This window comes from Patagioenas fasciata, chromosome 2, assembly GCF_037038585.1.
Source record: "Patagioenas fasciata isolate bPatFas1 chromosome 2, bPatFas1.hap1, whole genome shotgun sequence".
NCBI classification, from domain to species: Eukaryota; Metazoa; Chordata; class Aves; order Columbiformes; family Columbidae; genus Patagioenas; species Patagioenas fasciata.
The window spans coordinates 147,799,445-147,818,219 of record NC_092521.1 but is presented as its reverse complement, the minus strand read 5'-3'; the positions used below and the strand labels follow the sequence as shown (position 1 = coordinate 147,818,219).

At 39.1% G+C, this 18,775-nt stretch overlaps 1 protein-coding gene across 4 annotated transcripts in view; it reads right to left on the bottom strand.

Annotated features, from left to right (window-relative positions):
- Positions 1 to 4,484: 4,484 nt before the first annotated feature.
- The window catches only part of LOC136098434 (macrophage mannose receptor 1-like), a 33,209-nt gene continuing 18,918 nt past the window's right edge, over positions 4,485 to 18,775 (bottom strand). The window contains exons 21-31 of one of the 4 annotated variants that reach the window (XR_011737757.1): positions 17,253 to 17,367; positions 15,857 to 16,005; positions 14,186 to 14,288; positions 13,106 to 13,338; positions 11,356 to 11,521; positions 10,200 to 10,352; positions 9,811 to 9,927; positions 8,251 to 8,418; positions 6,826 to 6,973; positions 6,323 to 6,364; positions 5,852 to 5,899 (exon numbers count right to left, since the gene is read on the bottom strand). Coding sequence is in view for 3 of the 4 variants with exons in the window: in XM_065831847.2 (XP_065687919.1) it covers positions 5,655 to 5,899; positions 6,323 to 6,364; positions 8,251 to 8,418; positions 9,811 to 9,927; positions 10,200 to 10,352; positions 11,356 to 11,521; positions 13,106 to 13,338; positions 14,186 to 14,288; positions 15,857 to 16,005; positions 17,253 to 17,367 (1,491 nt within the window). In the remaining variant the exon portion in view is untranslated. Of the gene's footprint in view, positions 5,900 to 6,322; positions 6,365 to 6,425; positions 6,974 to 8,250; positions 8,419 to 9,810; positions 9,928 to 10,199; positions 10,353 to 11,355; positions 11,522 to 13,105; positions 13,339 to 14,185; positions 14,289 to 15,856; positions 16,006 to 17,252; positions 17,368 to 18,775 lie in introns of those variants that run through there. The other 3 variants (XM_065831847.2, XM_071805193.1, XM_071805194.1) reach the window with 3 other exon arrangements.

Here is an 18,775-nt window from a genome sequence, read left to right as displayed (position 1 = left end):
GCTATATACTATTTCAAAGGTTGCTCAGGACCTTTTCCAGATGAGTGTTAAGTATTCCAACAACAAAGAATGACATTTCTGTAGAAAAAAACTTATCCATGTTGACACACTAAGTGTGAGAATGGGAAGAAACTGTTTGCAAAATTAGCACTGAATAACACTCTAATTGTCTGAGCTACCAAACACCTAATAAATAATTGAGAAAAAACCCCCCCACCTTATGAGTATTTGGAGTGAATTATGATAAAATATCAAACTTCTGGAACTGAAATGATTCCAGTATTATGTGCAATTTCAGTCGAATTATGAAAGTGCAGGAGAAACAATGGAAAATAGTTAAAGGAAGACAATTCACAGAATGTGCTTGTCTTTTGTGATTCTTAAGCTGAATGTAAATAGCTCTCCTGCAAAATTTCAGGATTTCCTTCCTTTTTATCTTATTTCTAGCTTCCTCAATTATTTAAAATCCTTTCCCTATTTTGTGTCACTATGTTGAGTTTTGATATCATTATATTTCACATCTTCAGTAAAGTAATTATAATGTAACCAGTTTCTAGTGGTTTAATCAATTCCCTTTCATTTTTAATCCAACTAAGTATGAACAGCTTCATTGTTATGTGCTTTGAATGTAGCTGTTTTGACAAATAATCAGTCAAGAAGCAAAATGGTCTCTTCTTTTCCAGACATTTTTTATCTTTGCAATGTGTGGAGATTGCACATTTCTACTTTCCCATTTCCTGTTAGAAATTTGTTGTAAACAGATTTAACTCTGAATAGATCCTCAATTTTGCTTGTTTTAAAATGCATCATTAAGTCATATTACACAGCAAACTGTGCCTTTAACAGAAGCTTATTTTCAGATAGCAGCCTAACAACCATCACCGTCCATGTGGTAGCTCTGAAATTAAAAGTACTGTCACCAGGAGAAAAAGCTACTGTTCCCACTGCACAGTAATAAAAACCTATTTTCTTACAACGTGAGGTGCATGAGAAATCTTTGGGCGAATGGGAGATGTGTATTCAGCCTCATTACTGTTCCATCTGCCTCTGATAGCTGATTCATCCCACTAACTCCCCCCACTGATCACAGGCATCGTACACCCAATATATCTTTTCTTCTTCCTGTTTTTCTTGCTTTCCCCTTGTCATTGAGTAGACCCTAAGCAGGTGGAATTTTTGGCACCTTTTCTTCAAACTGAACACATTCCAGGACACCAGAGGGAGTTGTGTTCCTTAGCAGGTTGTTTAAAAACAAATCTCTCTACTCTCCACATTATCTTTGCAGAGAAAGTGCTTGTCTGTGAACTTTCTCTCAGTGGCTCCTTCGGTTGCAAAACAACTCCTACAGTTCCTTTGTAGCTCTCTAGGAGAAACCCCTTCCCTGTCATCACCCCAGAGGCCTCCCCACAGGTTCACTTTCTGTTCCTCTTAAGAAAACTGTGGTTTCCTTCCCATCCTCTGCACTGCAGCGTGATCCTCCAAAGCATCCTCCCCCTACCATATTTATAATCCTCATTTACTCAGGAAACCCCATATTATGCATGCACTGAACACATCGATAGGTACTTGGGCATATAGCTCACATCCGTCATATTAATCCCCATGGAACTCAAACATTCCCATTCTGTGCAGAATCACCACTCTCAAGGAAGAAACCACCTCCTCATCTTTCTAGACAGCTCTGCCCTGTGCAAGGTGTCAAGAGCCAGATCAAGGTGGAGAGGCAGACTGTTTTCTTCTCTGATCCCCAGCCATGACCTTTCCAAAGGACACAGAGTACCCAGGCAAATGGGGAACAAACATACAGATATCTCATACCCTCTGCCCCCTCCCCATCCACACACACACCCTCTTCCCCAGTCTGACCGCCGCAGCTGGGCTCCTGGGGCTGCAGTTCCCTTCAGCTGGTTGCTTCTCTTGGTACACATAGCATCATCACTCCCCCAGTGCTTCCCCATAAGCAGGACCCCTGTCCTCCCACAGGAACCCTGAACCCCCTGCACTTCTCCCAGCAACATCTGCATTTCCCAGCTTCTGCTTTGCCGAGTCTCTCCCAGGGATGGCCAGCACTTCTGGTTCAGTTCAAACTCCTTCGTTTCTACTTTGGCCTTTCCCTTCAATCACCTCACACTCTCACTGCTGTCTCATGTTTTTGTACCAGTCTCAGTCTATATTTCTTGCAACGTGAGTCCCTATTCCTCCCATCGCTGAATATAATTTCTTTCCATCTTTGGAACTTCCATTCCATCATTAGCCTCTTTTAGTGGATCATGGAACAACTGCAAGTCCTACACATATATTGCTGACTATTGACTATCATGCAGAATTATGACAACTAGTTCAAAAAGTAGGTGAGATTAATTTCATCTAGCTGTCTAGATCAAGAATCTGGATTAAAAGGTAGTATAATGGTTGCACTGTGTGCATTCTCCTGAAACAAGAGCAAATATTTTCTCAGAGGAACTAGAACTACTGACCATATTCTTTAAATGCTTTAGATATTGTTTAACAGATACTGAATTAAAAGTCATGCACTGCAGAATGTCATAGAAAGGAGAAAGCTGGATATGTCAGATAAGGACACATTTGCGAAGAGACAAAATGAACCCTGACTGTTCCTGTGCCCGGATACGGTGACATCAGGACAACTTTATGCTTATGGAGCAGTTCAAACCTTTCCTATTGACCCCGGAAAATCTGGCTCTTGCCCATTGGAATCCGGTCTGAGGGCGCTAGTTCATTTCACAACTATCTATTCTGTTTGTATTTCTAGATCTTTCTTACACTTTGTTCCCAACTATTCTTCACTTCCTTTTTTAGTCTTCTAGTTTCAGAAATGTAAATCACAAAATTAACCACTTCCAGTTCAAAACTTTTTAGATTCTTGCTTTAGCCAAAGAACTGAAGCTAATGTTTTCTTTTCTGCTACAAGTTACTGGTAACCATATTAGCAAATAATTTCTCTGTAAATTGGTATTCTTTTAGAGGAAGAGGATGTTCCATTCTTCTTTGTACATCTGTCTGCCATGGCTGTGTCATCATCTGACATTACAGAAAGTTACAATAGGGCATTCTTCCACAGTTTTTCCTTCTCTAAAGGCAGCTACTGCTTTTTCAGCCATGATGTATTTTCCATTTAGGGATATAACACCATGAAATAGTGAGAAAAGGCAGGGCATTCTCTCTACAATACCACCTTCATATAAAAAAAGGGTAAGCAAATTGTGAAAGCAGATCTCCACATTTTGTCTATGTGAACAGGGATTTTATAAATCCTATTATATGGCACCTAAGCCCAAATAGAGAATCTATGTGGAAACTGGACAAAATTGCCAAATTGTGATCCCCCAAACCTCTGCTTACTGCAGCCTAATCCTGAAGTTGCCTAGGTTACCTTTTTGGAGCAATATTTAGGAACCAATCCCAACTGTCTGTTTAGTTAGAGAGCCATACTGGCACGCAGGGGGATGCTCAGGAGATGTCTGGAAGGTCCCTCAGAGAGTCATACTCGTCATTATCAGATAGCAGCCACTGCTGTCTTGGTCCAAGTTACGCAACCCTCTGCTGATGCTTGTGTGCACTTGTAGCCCTCTATAGTCCCAGCAAACTCTTGGTTCAGTTCTCACAGATGCAAAAGGACTATTCATCTATAAAACTTGTCAGTCCTTGGAAAGCTTCACAAGCTAACTCCTCATTAGGCACCTTTTCTGTCTTTGGCCTATTGTTTCCTGGTAACCATTTCCCCCTCCAAATCTATGCATCCTATAGAATCACCTCAGATGACCTCAGACAGAAGGGTCCTTTATGACAAGTTACAATGGTGGATTAATCTTTGTGAGCTGCTCAATGTTGTTAGGATCTCACCTGAAATACCTTATCCACCATCACATCATACTGTCAGAAGGACCTACATACCATAGAGCAGGATCTAGAAGGGAAGGCAAAAAGGATGAGAGGTCTAGAAGATGTAGCCAGTGTTACTATCTGAAAATATGGAGAGATGTGACAAGAGCTATCAAATATTGAAGAATCTGTCTCAGAACCTGCTAGAGCAGTAGAGCACATAAGTAGTGTTAAATTACAACAATTTCAGTAGACATCTATTACGGTAAACTTCCAAATATCAAGGATAAAGAAGCAAAAAGACACACTGTTTCACAGGGTGGTAAAGACACATCTCTACTGGCATTTGAGAACATACTAGATAAGGAAAAGTGGATGCTTATTTCTGTATAGAAGCTTAAGAATCTCATCCTTCCTTCCTGTTACTTTCACTTCTATGATAAATTGTTCTGTTTAAGAAGACACACAAACTTTTACTTAATACTAGCCTTTTAATGCCCATTTAGTGAACCAAAGTAGAATAACAACTTACTTACATGTATTTCACAGAGACACAAAATATTTTAATTTAAACAAAATTAAAATCTGTCAAAATATTAAAATATAAAAAAAATCAAATTAAATAAGGACCTTCTCTAGACTAAGAGTTTTAAGTCATTTGTTTATTTACATTTGGCATAAAACACACTGTAAAACAAATAAACAAATAAACACAAACCCAAACAAACACAAACAAACAAAACCCCACAAAAATTATATGTGAATCTACTGTGTAGTTTTAGGGTTTCTGAACACAAAGAATATACAAGTAGAACAGTATAACATGTAATGCTAACACCTCAGTCATGCCTGAACTCTGGAATGATACTCAAAGGATTAAAATAGACTTGAACAGGGGGAGTTTGGTTAGAAACAGAAAATATTTTCTAATGGTAATTTCATTAGGCTTTGAAAAAATGGCCTAAAATGTAAGAAATCTTCACTGGTATTGGAGATTTCCAGAATAAATTTATATATTTTCTTCAGGTATGAGTTAAATATACTTCATCCTGCCTATTCCTCCTTTTGCAGAATCCTTTGAGATCCCTATTCTATTATTTCAGTGAAAAAAAACAACTCCTATTCACAATACATTCAATCCCCTTGTTGTAGGTGATTTTCAATGCTTATGTTACAGAATTAGAGCAGAAAAAAAAACTATTTACACTTTCCTTTCTATCAGTTGTATACAGAGGAGGAAAATGAGTTAATTCAGGTACTAGGGGAAACATGAAGGGTTTCTGTGGGTACCTCAGTGGCATAAGGAAGATGCGAATGTGCAGCACTGGAGCTGGCTGCCTGACCTGGTCCTGCTTCGAGCAGGGACCTGTGCCAGGTGAGCTTGGAGGTCCCATCCCACCCTTGTTATTCTGCCAGCCTGTGCTGGAGAGCAGGGGCGCCATTGTCAGGATACCTACAGATCTGGATATATTTTTTGAAGCGTGCTAAGGAGGTTCTTCTCACAGTTGCCTGTGGTGAGCATGGTTCTTCTTGTGCCTAAATGTGACTTTGGACCCCTGCGGAAACCGGAAATGACCAAGTGTTCATTTGCACAGCGTACACATATGTTCAACAGTCCTTCCGGTTACTACTGTTTGTGAGCAGATCTCTGGATCTGCTTTGCAAGACTGCTCCTGCTAGTACAGAAAGCAAGAAGCATCCTATGCAAAATGAACTAGAATTTCCATAGGAGAAAATTGCTTTGCCTTAAAAATTCTTGTATTCCAGCACTTTAATTCCTTTCAAAATTAGACACAAGATCAGCCTGTTTATTAAACTGTTGCCTGCTCATTTTCTTCAATATTGGTCACAAGACAATTTGATTCCTGAGTTCCAAGGTCAGCACCACCACAGTATATGGCATTGTCAAAACTGGCTGTGATTGTTTGCCGATCACGTCTTTTTTTATAGAAGAAGTAGAGTGTGAGGCCAGTTCCTGTTAGCAGAAGTAAGATCAGTATAACAATCATCCCACCTAAATTATTTGAAGACGAAGCAGCAGCTTCATTTTTTGATGCTGTGAAAGACAAAACAGAACAGTTACTGCAAATGGCCAGAGACTGCTATTGCATACAACAAACACCTCCCTAAGTAAATCAAGTAGGTGAACTGTACATTACTGAACAACCATAACGGCAGTTAAAATTTATGTATGTTCTGGATGGGCAATGGAAAATTTGGCTCAGTCTCTTCTATATACCTCTCAAAAGGAATGTTATATTATACCACAGCATACTATTCGTTTAGGAAAAAAAAAATCAATATGACATCCAGTTTGAGAGGAGCTCTTCTTTTAAACAGCTATTTTGAAGAAATCATCAGTGACCATTAAATGGATATTTAAATGAAACTTTTCTGGAAGCAATTTTACTTGTAAATAATAAATGCCTATAAATTTATTGAAATTTCTGTTTAATGTGCATGTAAGAAACCAACCTACCTTTATTGACAGGTGAGTCATGGGTTGGCTCAGCTTCAATAACTTTAAAATTAAAAAAATATATATATATATTATACACAATTTGCAAGCAACCATTCAAAGATTAAATAAATACTGCACAAATAATTTTTATTTTGCATTCCTAACAAATTTTAAATAAACATAGAATGGTTTGGATTTGAAGGGACCTTAAATATCACCTTGTTTCAATGCCCCTGCCATAGCCAGGGACACCTTCCACTAGACTGGGTTGCTCAAACCTTGCCCACCCTGGCCCTGAACACTTCCAGGGATGGGGCATCCACAGCTTATCTGGGCAGCCTGTTACAGTGTCTCACCACCCTCACAGTAAAGAATTTCTTCCAAGTATCTAATCTAAATCTACCCTCTTTCATCTTAAAACTGTTACCCCTCAACATATCACTATACTCCTTGATAAAGTCTCCTTCTCCATCTTTGCTCTAACCCCCTTATAGTGTTAGAAGGTTGCTATAAGGTGTCACCAGAGCCGCCTTTTCTCCAGGCTACACACCGCCAACTCTCTCAGCCTGTCTTCATATGGGAGGTGCTCCAGTCCCTAATCATCTTTGCGGTCCTGCTCTGGACCCACTCAAGTAGGTCTGTGTCTCTCTTATGTAGGGGCCCCCAGAGCTGAACACAGCACACGGAGATGGAAATTCAGGTTGAATACATCAAATATTCTTGTTAAAAATATTTGTAGGGGGTAAAAAACAAACAAAAAAAACCAAAACCAAAACAAACAGAAAAAAACCACAAACCTGTCTCACTATCAATTTCTTTGAACTCTTTTTTTTGGTAGGGGAGACAGACAATCGAAGTTTTTACACGTCTGCAGTCTAACAATTCACACTGAAGAAGTCAATTTTTTACACTTGCCAAAGTGCAAAGCACATTTGATTTGTACTTAAACGTATTCAGACAACTTCCTTTTCCTCCCTCCACTGCTGGGCGAGTATGATTCAATAATTGCTTGCAGGACTGTCTGGCCAGGCCCTATAGAGCTCATGGATGACTTTATTGCCACCCTCCCAACATGTGGGGATCCACAAGCATGAGATTCAATTGGTTCCGCATTTCATCTATTATGTTTGTGTAGTGGATCCATTTGATGATGGCAAATCTGGCCTGTTTGAAACCGTCTCCCAGATGATGTGTGCAAATACAGCTGAATCCATGTGTATATGGTGACTCACACTACTGCATATGTCCAGGTTTACATCCTTCATGCTCTATGCAACACTGCTGTGCATGCAAGAGGGATTCAGCCCAGCCTGTCACATATTCAGATTTCACATGGCTTGACATCCAAAAACCACAAGGTCAAAAGTAATCAGTAACAATGAAATGTATTATGCTGTTTGGTTGTCTTGACATGTCTCCTTGTGTCTGTGTCAGCAGAGAAATTATTTGGGCCCTACTGCCCACCATCACTTGACACTTTCTGCTTGGCTGACCAGAAGACCCCAACACACTTCGCTGGTACCAACCCCACCAGCAGCACCTACCTTCCTTCTGCAGGAGCTCAGAGACTTTCAACTGCTGCTCCTCAGCTATCAGGAGAGTGCTTGCCTTTCCTCTCAGCACTAATTTAGTAATCTATTTATCATCTACAGCCCTTTGCATTCTAACCATGATGACTATGAGTTTTCTCCACACTTCCGCCAGGTGAACCCTACCCTATGGTACAGCAAATGCCAATGCTTTTAAAATGAGATGAGGAAACAGTGACTCGGGTTCTTCTCCAACATGATTTTTCGGTGTTCTTAACAGAAGTTACTCATCTTTGATGCAGATCCACATACATCAACATCAATGCACAAAATGTGCCCAGTGCATAAGCAGTTTGGCTTGATGTATATTAACCACTACTTCTGAAATAACCCAGTGCACAGAAATTCCAAACCTACTTTTTGGGATTTTGCAAATAAAATTCTGGTCAACAGAGCAGTAATAGTTCCTCCAGGTTCCACTTGAGACATCCATGTCGACACAGTGTTCTTCAAATACTACTGTAGGCTCTCCTTTCTCCCAGTTGACAAATTCTACTGCACTTCTGTCTGTCCATATCCATTCCCCTAAAATTAAAAGTATTAACTGATGAGTGAATGGAGAATCATTTATAGGCTACTAGGCACAACAGATATAGCATGTATTGATTAAATCAGCATTACAGAGGGCTCATTTCTCAGTCTTTTAACAGCCAGAGATACTCAGATGGGAGTGTACCAAATGTAAATGTTCACAGACAAAGTTAACCTCAGTAACCTTCAGGACCATGGCTGTCAGAGACATCAAGATGACGTGCCCAGGCTGCCCAAGGGCTTTTAGCTGAAACCTGTGCCCAGGACGCACCTGTGTCTGGGAGCCTTAAGAAAAGCAGAACACTTGTACTAGCCATGCTCTGCAGTTCAAGGATCCAGATTGCTCAGGAGATTTTCTTTGTGCATATATCCAACATCAGTGAACAGCTGCTTTATTAGAGCTGGATTAATAAATTATTTTTGCAGACTGAATCAGCTGTCTTAAATAATAGTTCTCTTCTTATCTCCTGCTGAGGCCCATTAAGTAAGTAGGAATAACTGCCATCTCTGCTCCTTCAGGGTGTACTTCTATGACAGAGTATTCTGATATAACTTGCAACTGCCTCAATGCTACCTCCTCCATCCCCCTGTTTGCAGCTGCGCTTCCCTGCTGTCTCTGTTCACATTGCAAGCAGCAATGTGGCAGTGTAGTGTGCCAGGTTAGGAACAAATCAATGCTTTTGTACTATTAGTTTTGAGCTGGAACAGATGAACTTGACCCATCATGAAACAGGGTGCCTGTGCCTTTGCTGGTGGTGAGAGCTGGGACTCAAGCAGCCATGGCCAAGGCCACTCACTACAGCCCAGTCCAGACTTGCTCTAGAACGATACCCTCAAAGTCTGTCGTGAATAACAAGGTTCAGAATTACAATGTTATAGGAAACCAAATCAAATCTGCAGTTCAAAAAAAAAAAAAAAAAAAAAAAAGCTGAAATATTTTTGGATTAAAATAAAACCACTGAAATTTATATTCAGAAATATTGCTAGACAGCTCATATGAGCTGCTATCCTCTGAATTGTTCAGAAATAAATTTCAATTTAAGACTGTGCCAGCTTTTAATTACAAGACAAAATTTTTCTTGAAAGACTAATACTGGCTAAATGTCAAGTAATATGAATTTTAAAAGTAACAGGAATCCTTTTAATCAACTAATACAGTGTTAAGATAGAACCTTTCACAGACTGAAGTATACTCTGGCTACACTAAAGATAGAAAAAACATAGACCTCTTGGTGGTATTATAGCAGAAAAGCTATTAAACATTTAACAGTTGATTGTTCTTTGATTATTTAATATTTAGTATATTAGTATTTAGTATGTTAGTATTATTTATTAGTCTTTATTTAATGTTTCTTTTCATCTCAGTATGCATTGTGAAATAATTACCATCAATATTTTTGAACAATCCTATCCAAAACTTTCTGAAGTCACTTGCAAGTGGAGATAAATAAAGTAAGAGAAAGCTCATTTCAGCTGAATCTTCTATGGAAACCAGAGAAGCACCTAAAAAATATCAATTAAATATGATATATAATTTTAGCAAGATTTTCCATTAGAAATGAATTATCTCAGTCAACAATTATGACATCTTTTGTGATCAGCCTTTTCATATAGTAGAAAATTTTGATAATAGATTTAAATTACCTGTAGCTTATAAATTATACACATACACACACATCTATGTATTATTTCTGGGTTCTGGATTAAAAAAAAAAAACAAAACAAAACAAAACCACACAACCTGTAAAATATCCTAATTTTAAAAGTGCACTTACCCATCTGAATGCACGCCATGGAAGCATCAGGCCAGCTCTCCTCAGAAGTGGTGTGAACGTAGTAGCAATGACCACGGAAGGGAATCCAAGATCTACCACGCTTTGGTGCAGGACACTTTCCAGGAAGCTGTGGTGGTTCACTAGGGATTAACTCTAAAAAGGACACACAGAGGTTTCAGCGGGGTCTCAAAAGCCAAAGTAAACTGAACCCCATATCAGCCCTACAAATCTGACAGAGATTCCAGTGAAAGGAATATCACATAGACTTAACTAATGATAAAAGATTGAACTAATCATGGTAAACTAGTAACAAACTGTAATGATTGGAGCTGGTTCTCCAATCTGCTACACCAGTCCTATTGCAGTTGTCTTCAGCAAAGCAATTTTTACTCAAAACTTGCAAAACAGAGTAAGGAATGAGTCAGTACACACAAAGGATGTCAACACCATCACCATGAGCCAGTCGCTTGTGTTCAGTCAGTTTGTAGCAAAGTTGATCAGAGAAGTTGTCTGTACCTGCCCTTGTACATGCATCCTAAACTATGTAAAATTAGAATTAATAACCTATTGCATCACCTGATTAAAGCCAAAGCAGAGCTTAAATGAATATAGTTTGCTGTAAAGTGTGGTGATGAGATCATTAATTTCATACATGATTTAAAATTTGTTTGAAAATTAGGTGCAATATTTGAACTCTAAAGTATCTCAGTAGAAGTTTCCCTGGATCTTATACTTTTAATAAATACAAATTAATTGATTCAGCTGCTATGCTGACGGAAGTTTCTTATTTCCCAGTATTACAAAAGATACTTTAAAATGTAAAAATATATCATTAATATCTTTATAGTTAGGCTAAATTTAATCAATTCTGTGGTTTCTTACAAAGAAGGGTGTAGAAAAGATGTATTGCTTGTGGCACAAAATGTTGTAGTTGTCTTTATGATGTGCATGTGTTGACCTGCCTGTGAAATGCAATGTCTGAAAACCTATCAAGACAGATTGGATCTGGGAGTTCTTCCTTAACAAAAGCAGTATTTTATCACAAGGCATATACCATCCATCACAATCTTTGCATATGCAGAAAAGCTAGATTCAAATAAAGCCATGAATTTAAATTCCGGCCTACCTAATCACATTTCTTGAATTTGCAACTTACCATCAGATTGTTTACAGAGAGATAAAAATGTTTCGTTACAAGATGCTGTCTTCCAAAAACCATCCAAATCTAAGTAGACACAGGCTGTGTTCTTATTTGGTTCTCCACTGGCCCAGTTATGATATCTGCTTCTCCTTCTATCTGACCATATGTAATGGCCACGAGTCTAAAAGCAAATGACAATAAAGATTATGTCACATACTATTGAAAAATTTGAAGATTGGACTTACAGGTATGTAAAAGTTAGAAAACATCAGAATGACATTTTATCACACAAAATTAGTTCATCCTCTATCATGAATATATAACAGTATGGCCCAGTCTTCCACTCTCCATAGTAGTGAGAACAGTGGTCCTAAAGACGTTCATTTAGTAGGCAACCTGCATTATTCAGTTCACACCATCTGTTGTGCGCAGTAGATGGGAAAGGGTCTTGCAATAACAAATGTGAACATACAGTTGAAGATTGAGTCCACATATACACAGAGATCAAATGAAGCTTGCAGAGAAACTATTGTTAGCATTCTTCTAGCACAAGCTTCTCTATATTTTTAGAAAGCAAAGTCAAAAAGCAGAAGTTCCACTGGAGAGAGGAATACAGTACTGAGGATGTTTGTCATGGGGCACACACCACAGACCTCTGCCACCCATGCTGACAGGGCTTGTGGTAGGTTTCTAGCTGTTGCGAGGACCAGTTTATAGACATAAGTTGAGCATGTATTTTTTCAGTGGATTTCACCACTATTTTCAGAAAATGACCAACATTAGTCACAGCCATGGCTCCTGTCATCCCATCCTGCACAGCTGAGGCTCTTCTTCCTGTGATCTTTGGAGGCCAGCTCCAATGCAGCTCTTTGTGCCAGTTCCTTTCCTGTCCTTTTTCCTTTGAAGTCCTTGGCCTGTTTCATCCCAGATTCCTGTCTAATCCTGGTTTCCCAGTGCCCGCTCTCACCAAAGTGCAGCTCCAGTTCCTCTCATCTCAGCACCTGTACCCGCTCTCAGTTCCATGTCCCACCAAGCTCCAGCTCTACCTCTCTTCTCGATTTTCCTCACAACTCCGGTTCCACAAATATCCAGCTGCATCCTCTTTTTTGTGTGTTCTTTTTACGTGCCTCAAATAGGTGTTTCCCCTGTCAGACCTTTCTGCTCTTTGCTGACTGAGCCTGTTTTTCACAAGGCACTGGTTTCAGCTCTGAACACCAGCCTAGGGTGTCCCCATCACCTGTTCCTGCCTCTACGCTGCCCATTGCCATTTCCCCTATTGCCCAGCACAAGCTCTTGTAGTGTTAGTGTGTAAACTGAAACAAGGTTTAATATAATCTCACAAAGAAAGAACAGTTTTAACCCAAGTTATTTCTGTGGTGTGCTCCACAATGTGTCCAGAAACAGCAGTGCTCCCCCACATCAACCTGTGGTAGATCTTGGCGTAGGAAGTGGAAACTCCATAGCCACTTTTACTACTGGAACTACTGTCTATTGCAGCTACAACCTTGGTGTCCTTTGAAATGTGTCTGTGGCAGTTGTTACTCGCATCATGGCCAAACATTTAGATGTGTGAAACCCCTGAAGTGGAGAGAAGCCAGGTACCTCAGTAAGATTTTGATGCCTGCCACACATTCACAGATCTGACTGACAGTGCTCACATGGGAGCAAATAGCGACTAAGACAGTGGATCCTGTCAACCTCTGAGCAAAAAATATGGCTGATCTAGGGTAGCGGTAGGATTGTCAAAAACATTTGATGAACTCACTGTGTTGCTGTTAAGACCAATCCATACAGGCTCTCCGTGCTTTAATATTTGTAACCACAGGTAATATTCAGCATAAGGATCCAAAACGCTGGCAAGTTCTGCAGACTGGTCTCTGCAGTTCTTCTGTGCTTCTTCCCAGGTCATTTTGTAGTTGATGACTGCATAGCGGTCATCACCATAACTGTTAAAGCCAAACATTGGAACATTTGGTTGGGAGATTTGCAGTTTAGGGTCTGTAACAAACGAAAAAACAAACAAACAAACAAACAAACAAACAAAAAGTCAAATGCTTTATATTGGCTAAACATATAGCACTGAGAGAAGATCTAGTGTACTAGAGTAGACAAGTAATTAGGAGAGGTTGGAATATAAATTGTGTCCCAACTATCACTGCTTTGATGAAAACCATTTTTTCATCTTCTGTGGCAAAATTTTCTAATTTTTGTCAGAATGACCTTTAAGCACAAATAACTCCACCACCTCTAGGAACAAGCTCTGCAAGCTCTACCCCTTCCCAAAGCATACTGAAACTGTGTAGGGCATTAAAGGGAACAATCCCCCCACTTTTTCCATCATATTTTAGCATTTGTTGCCTTTCTGACAAGAAACAGGCTACGGTAAGCACATCATGAGCAAGCAGAGGGATATAACAGCTCATGGTGGCATTGCCTGAGGAAAAACTGTAAAGGAAATCAAGCAGGGCAGTTTTCCAAAATAAAGAAGTTGCAGAGCTTTAAAGTATAACAGTAGAATTTCTGTTTTGAATAATTTACCCATATAAAGACAAAGTATTGTTCTCTCTCTTTCCTACCTGATCACCAAAAATAATAAAATACATTATGAACCACAGATTTTTATTTTTTTTTAATTTAGTGGTCTAGTTCTTAAAATAAGAAAGGTTAAAAGTTTGTATCCAAAATACAAAATGTGTCATCATTTTTTATAAAATGGCTTGTAGTGCATGTGATACTGTCTGATTACTTTCAGTTCAAATAGGGTTGAATACAGGAAAGTTACTTTTAACACCACTTTGACCTAATCACAATAAATCAACTGTACTAGAAAGTGGTGAAAACTCACCAGAACTTTTCTGGCATATGTAGCTTTTACTTGTTTTGCATTCTTCTTCTTTCCATTTTCCAGCCTGTTCAATAGGGTTCTTTATCATGAAGACACAGTCATCCTACAGGGAAAATGAGATTAACAAGGGAAAGATGTGGATAGATAGGAAACGTTCCTACTCTTTCTGGTTACACAGGCTGACGTACCACACACAGGCACACACAGATTAATAATACAAAGGTCATATGTGTGAACTCATACAAACAATGATCAAGGGCAGTAATATGACAATAAGCATTTACAACTTGTCCCAGAAAAGTTCGCACTTGGATGATGGAGGGAGTTGCACAGCACAGAGACAGGAGCAAGTGTCTGGGAGTACCTGTATGTATACATACAATCTCTGTGAATACGTGTGTGTGTGTGTGTGTGTGTGTGTGCAGGTAGACATGTGTGTGCTGGGTCTGAGCCACGGGACATTTCAGCTCTGTTGCCGTTTTCCTGGAGTTTATAGGGAAACTGTCCTCAGCACTGAAGCTAGCCTGGAGAGCTCAAATCTTCCTAACACAGCTAGGCACTAGGGACCAAAGTTGTCACCAGGGTGCAGTAAAGCAGAGATAGCAATCAGAAAAAAACCTTTTGTGGGAGACAGCTCCCAAGACTTTCCACTGCAATTTGGGCTCTTTACCTTCCTCCTTTTCCTCCCACAGCATAAGAAGCTGTTGCTTGGCTTTCTGCAGCAGGAGTCAGCAGCTCTTACTACCTCGTATCAGCATAACCTCATGCTACTGCCAAATCCCCTCAGAGGCATTAGCCCAGGTCTTGCCTGCAAGTGAAGGAAGGTGTATGTGGAGCAGCTTGTGCAGGGCAATGGGCTCAGCCTCCTACAGAAAGTGTATGCGTGTGTGAGATAGGGAAGCCCTGGACAACCCAAAACCCAGCTCTAGCCTGGATGGCAGCAGATGTTGGATCTCACAGAACTTTTTTACATTTTAGCTGAACTCAAAGCAGCTCTGTTACGAAAAAGAGAGGAACTTGGCACAGCTAGGACAGAAGTACAGAAAAAGCACTCGTCAGCAGTATTCTTCATTAGCCATTTTACAATTATTGAATAACACTCAGTTTTGTCTTGCAATTAAACACAAAGTGGCGCAGCAGTGCTGAAAGTTTCAAAGCATGCAGAAGAGATATTTCAGAAGGCAGATTAGAGAGAGAACACAAAAATGAGAAAGGAAAACCCAGTCTCCTTCTTTTGATGATTTGGTTCAATTCATTTATCTTAATAAGCTCAGTTCCAAGTGATGTAAATAAATGCAGTTATTCGAGTATTTTCATCAAGTCTAAATAATATTCGCTGTATCCCAAAATTACACAGTTACCGCTATTCTATGGTTTATTTGAATCTTCTGATCAGTCATGGTAAAGTGAGGGAAATTACTCACTCGTCTGAGTTTTGCATAATGCTTCCAAACTTTTGCCTGGATTCATAGAGAATCATGTCAGAACACAAACATTGAGAAAAATGTGTGAAAGTAGATCTCCCATATGATTACTTTGCTTTTAAAAGCAACAAGATTGCTAAAAATCTTCATAAATTAAACCTTACAGGTAATACAGTTGTAGCTACATACATTTTATTCATCTATCGAAGTTCAAATGTTTAACTGATACATGGAAATTAATGTTTACCTTACTGTAATAACTGCGGGAACCTTTTGCCCAATTTGTGTAGTAAACTGGGCTTCCATCTGTCCATAAGTATGTGTGCTCCGAATTTATGTCATTCAGTCCAATCCAAGCATCAGTTGCAGCATTTTTTAAGAGTGACATAAGGGAAGCTGAATTAAAACACAAACAAATAAACAAACAAATTGTACAAGGAGGGAAACTGAATGCACATTTCCCCAACAGTGCAGACTCTAGAGTGCCTGGAAACAAGAGGGTGAGTTTTCGTTTTCTCTATTTTAATAAGGTTGTAATCTTATGGTAAAAATAAAAAGAATGGATAGTTATCTGATGTTAAAGTCAGAAAAAAAGTATTTACAAACTCAAAGTGGGCACATTTTTCTACATAAAATTGTTTTCAATGTCTTCTAAGGAATTTGTGTTTGCTCTCTTCTGTGTTGTTAAACATCTGAGGAAGCAAGGAAAATGTTTTAATGGGATGACAGGAATTAATGTGAGTACACCTTGACAATGTGTCTACAGAGTGTGCACTGCCGTTTTTCCTTTGCTAACTTCTTTGTTAACCAGACTTAATAGCTTGGTTTCTAAACAGGTATAACACAAATAAACTACTCAATTACCAAGTAGGCATGTACTGAGACACCAGCTCGTTAGAAGACCAGATGCTGTTTCCCTTGGCTTTTGCCTAGACTGACTTTCCACTAACAGACTGTCCTTCCTCTGCTGTAGAGAAAAATATAAACCACAAGCACTGATGGAGTGAGTTAGGAGATGGCCCATGTGCTGCCCTCAGATGACCTGAAGTTTTTCTCCTCAATTGAAAAAAAACAACCCAAACCGAAACAAATCAAACCAACCAACCAAACAAACCAAACAAAAAACGTGTAACATCCCCAGCAGCAAAGCCAGGAGGCTGAGGTCCAGCAGATTAAGGGGTTAAGGGGATCAAGGGAAAACTGGTACTCCAGTGTTGGGGTCTGCTGAGGATGTGTTCTTCACCAACACCCACAACATTTTGCTCAGCAACCAGGTGCACAGCAATTTGTTTTGGATATTACTCCCTTTGTGTGCTATTTTTACTTGCATACCTACAAAAATTAAAATATGGACATTTTATTATATGACAGGCCTCTAATACAAAATCTTAGTGTTTGAACAGCATCAATTCCTTTGTAGGTCCTCCTGTATTAGATCCAAAGCTATGATTTTAAAAGATAATCAACACACTAAAAACCTATGCAAGCATCTTTCCAGAGGTGCAATTTCTCATTTAACATAACTTGATATTAATATGGCATAAATAATAGCATATAGTGCAGAGGCTATAACATCTGTTTTGATCTGTTTATCAGGAATTACTTGACATCTCATCCAGTGTCAAAACATTGGTGCTTTATACCTTGCATTTCCTTTCTTGATATAGTAGCCAGGTTTCCTTCAAAATTAATGCAGTTGTTCCGTGCAGCGTGCCACGTCAGTGTATCATTTTCATCAAGACCAAATAGTTTGAAACACTGAAAAACAGAAGTATGACAAATTGGTAAGTGGATAGTGTTTTATTTTCTAGTGAAAACATCTCTGTAACAAAAAAAAGATAAACCAGATATTTTTAATGAAAGGTGAGATTAGCTGAATTAACAGTCCTCTCTAGCTTGTCTTTAGGTCTTAATGAATTTATACTAGAAAAATAGTATAACTCTCAATATTTCAGCATACACATAGAAGAAGGAATATATGCCTAATAATTTCAGTAGAAATTACATTAAAGCTTCTGAGCACACGTCTGAGGTGTGACTTTGTGGGAATAATGCCTAAGAAGACCTCAGAAAACAAAGGTAGTCATGTTATTGAAGCAAAACAGCTTCTGTTGCCCGGTTTGTCATACCAGGTTTGGTTTTCACAGGATAATCCCAGAAAAAGAATGATTCTGACATTACAAAGAAAAGCATGAATTTATCATTTCTTGTAATACGATCCATGATGTAATATTATCTATGATCTACCAAGATGTCACTAGGCAGCTTTGTCAGAGTCTAGCAACTGAAGTGTGGTAACTTAAGCATGCAACTGAAAAGTTAATTAGGCGATTTGGGGGAAAAGTTGGGCAAAAGGGAAGTAGCTCCGTGATGGTAAGCAGTGGACTTGGAGAGGAGTCGAGGAAGGAGCCTGTGGAAGCTACTTTTCCAGGAAGTAAGGAAGAGAGCGATGTTTTAGCTTGAGAGAGCGCCATGAAAGGGAACCAACTCTCATTTTGTGACTCTTTCTCAGGTCTAAGAGAGGAAAGAAAAGAGGAGCCCTGCCAAACTGAAGTTGGATTTTGGATTAGCCAAAAGGAAGAGAGAAGAAGCCAGACAAGCCAATATAATCCAGAATTATCTTCATTGCTAGGTGTATTCTCAACAGTGAACATTCTTGTTTAATAGCTTTTATAGCTCTGTTGATGACAATCTATGGGTTTTAAATACATGCACTCTCTTAACCTGAACTTTTGTCTTTTGAGAATAAGAGTGATCTTACATAATAAAGTGTAGTGAAGCTTATTACTAGGTTATTTTGAAAACTTAACAGGTGTTTGGTTGTAGAAAAAATTGATAAATTTTCTCAAAGGAAGGTGCCTTTGTGGCTTAAGAGCCACTACATAGTAGGCATGGGACAAAGAAGTGTCCAGGAAACCTGTGACAGCCAGATAAGCTCAGAACAGTAAACAAGAACAGAGAACAGCTCCACACAAGGAAAGTTGCTCAGCCATCTTTGGCTGCAAAAATACAAGATGAAGCTTTCTTCTTGTATGGTTCACAACCTCCCTCATGACTGCTATGATCCCAATAGAAGCTATAATTTCTATTTCAGGAATCGTATTTTTAGAGTCTTTGACTATATACAATAAGAACATATTTTGTGATAACTGAAAACTGCTACAAG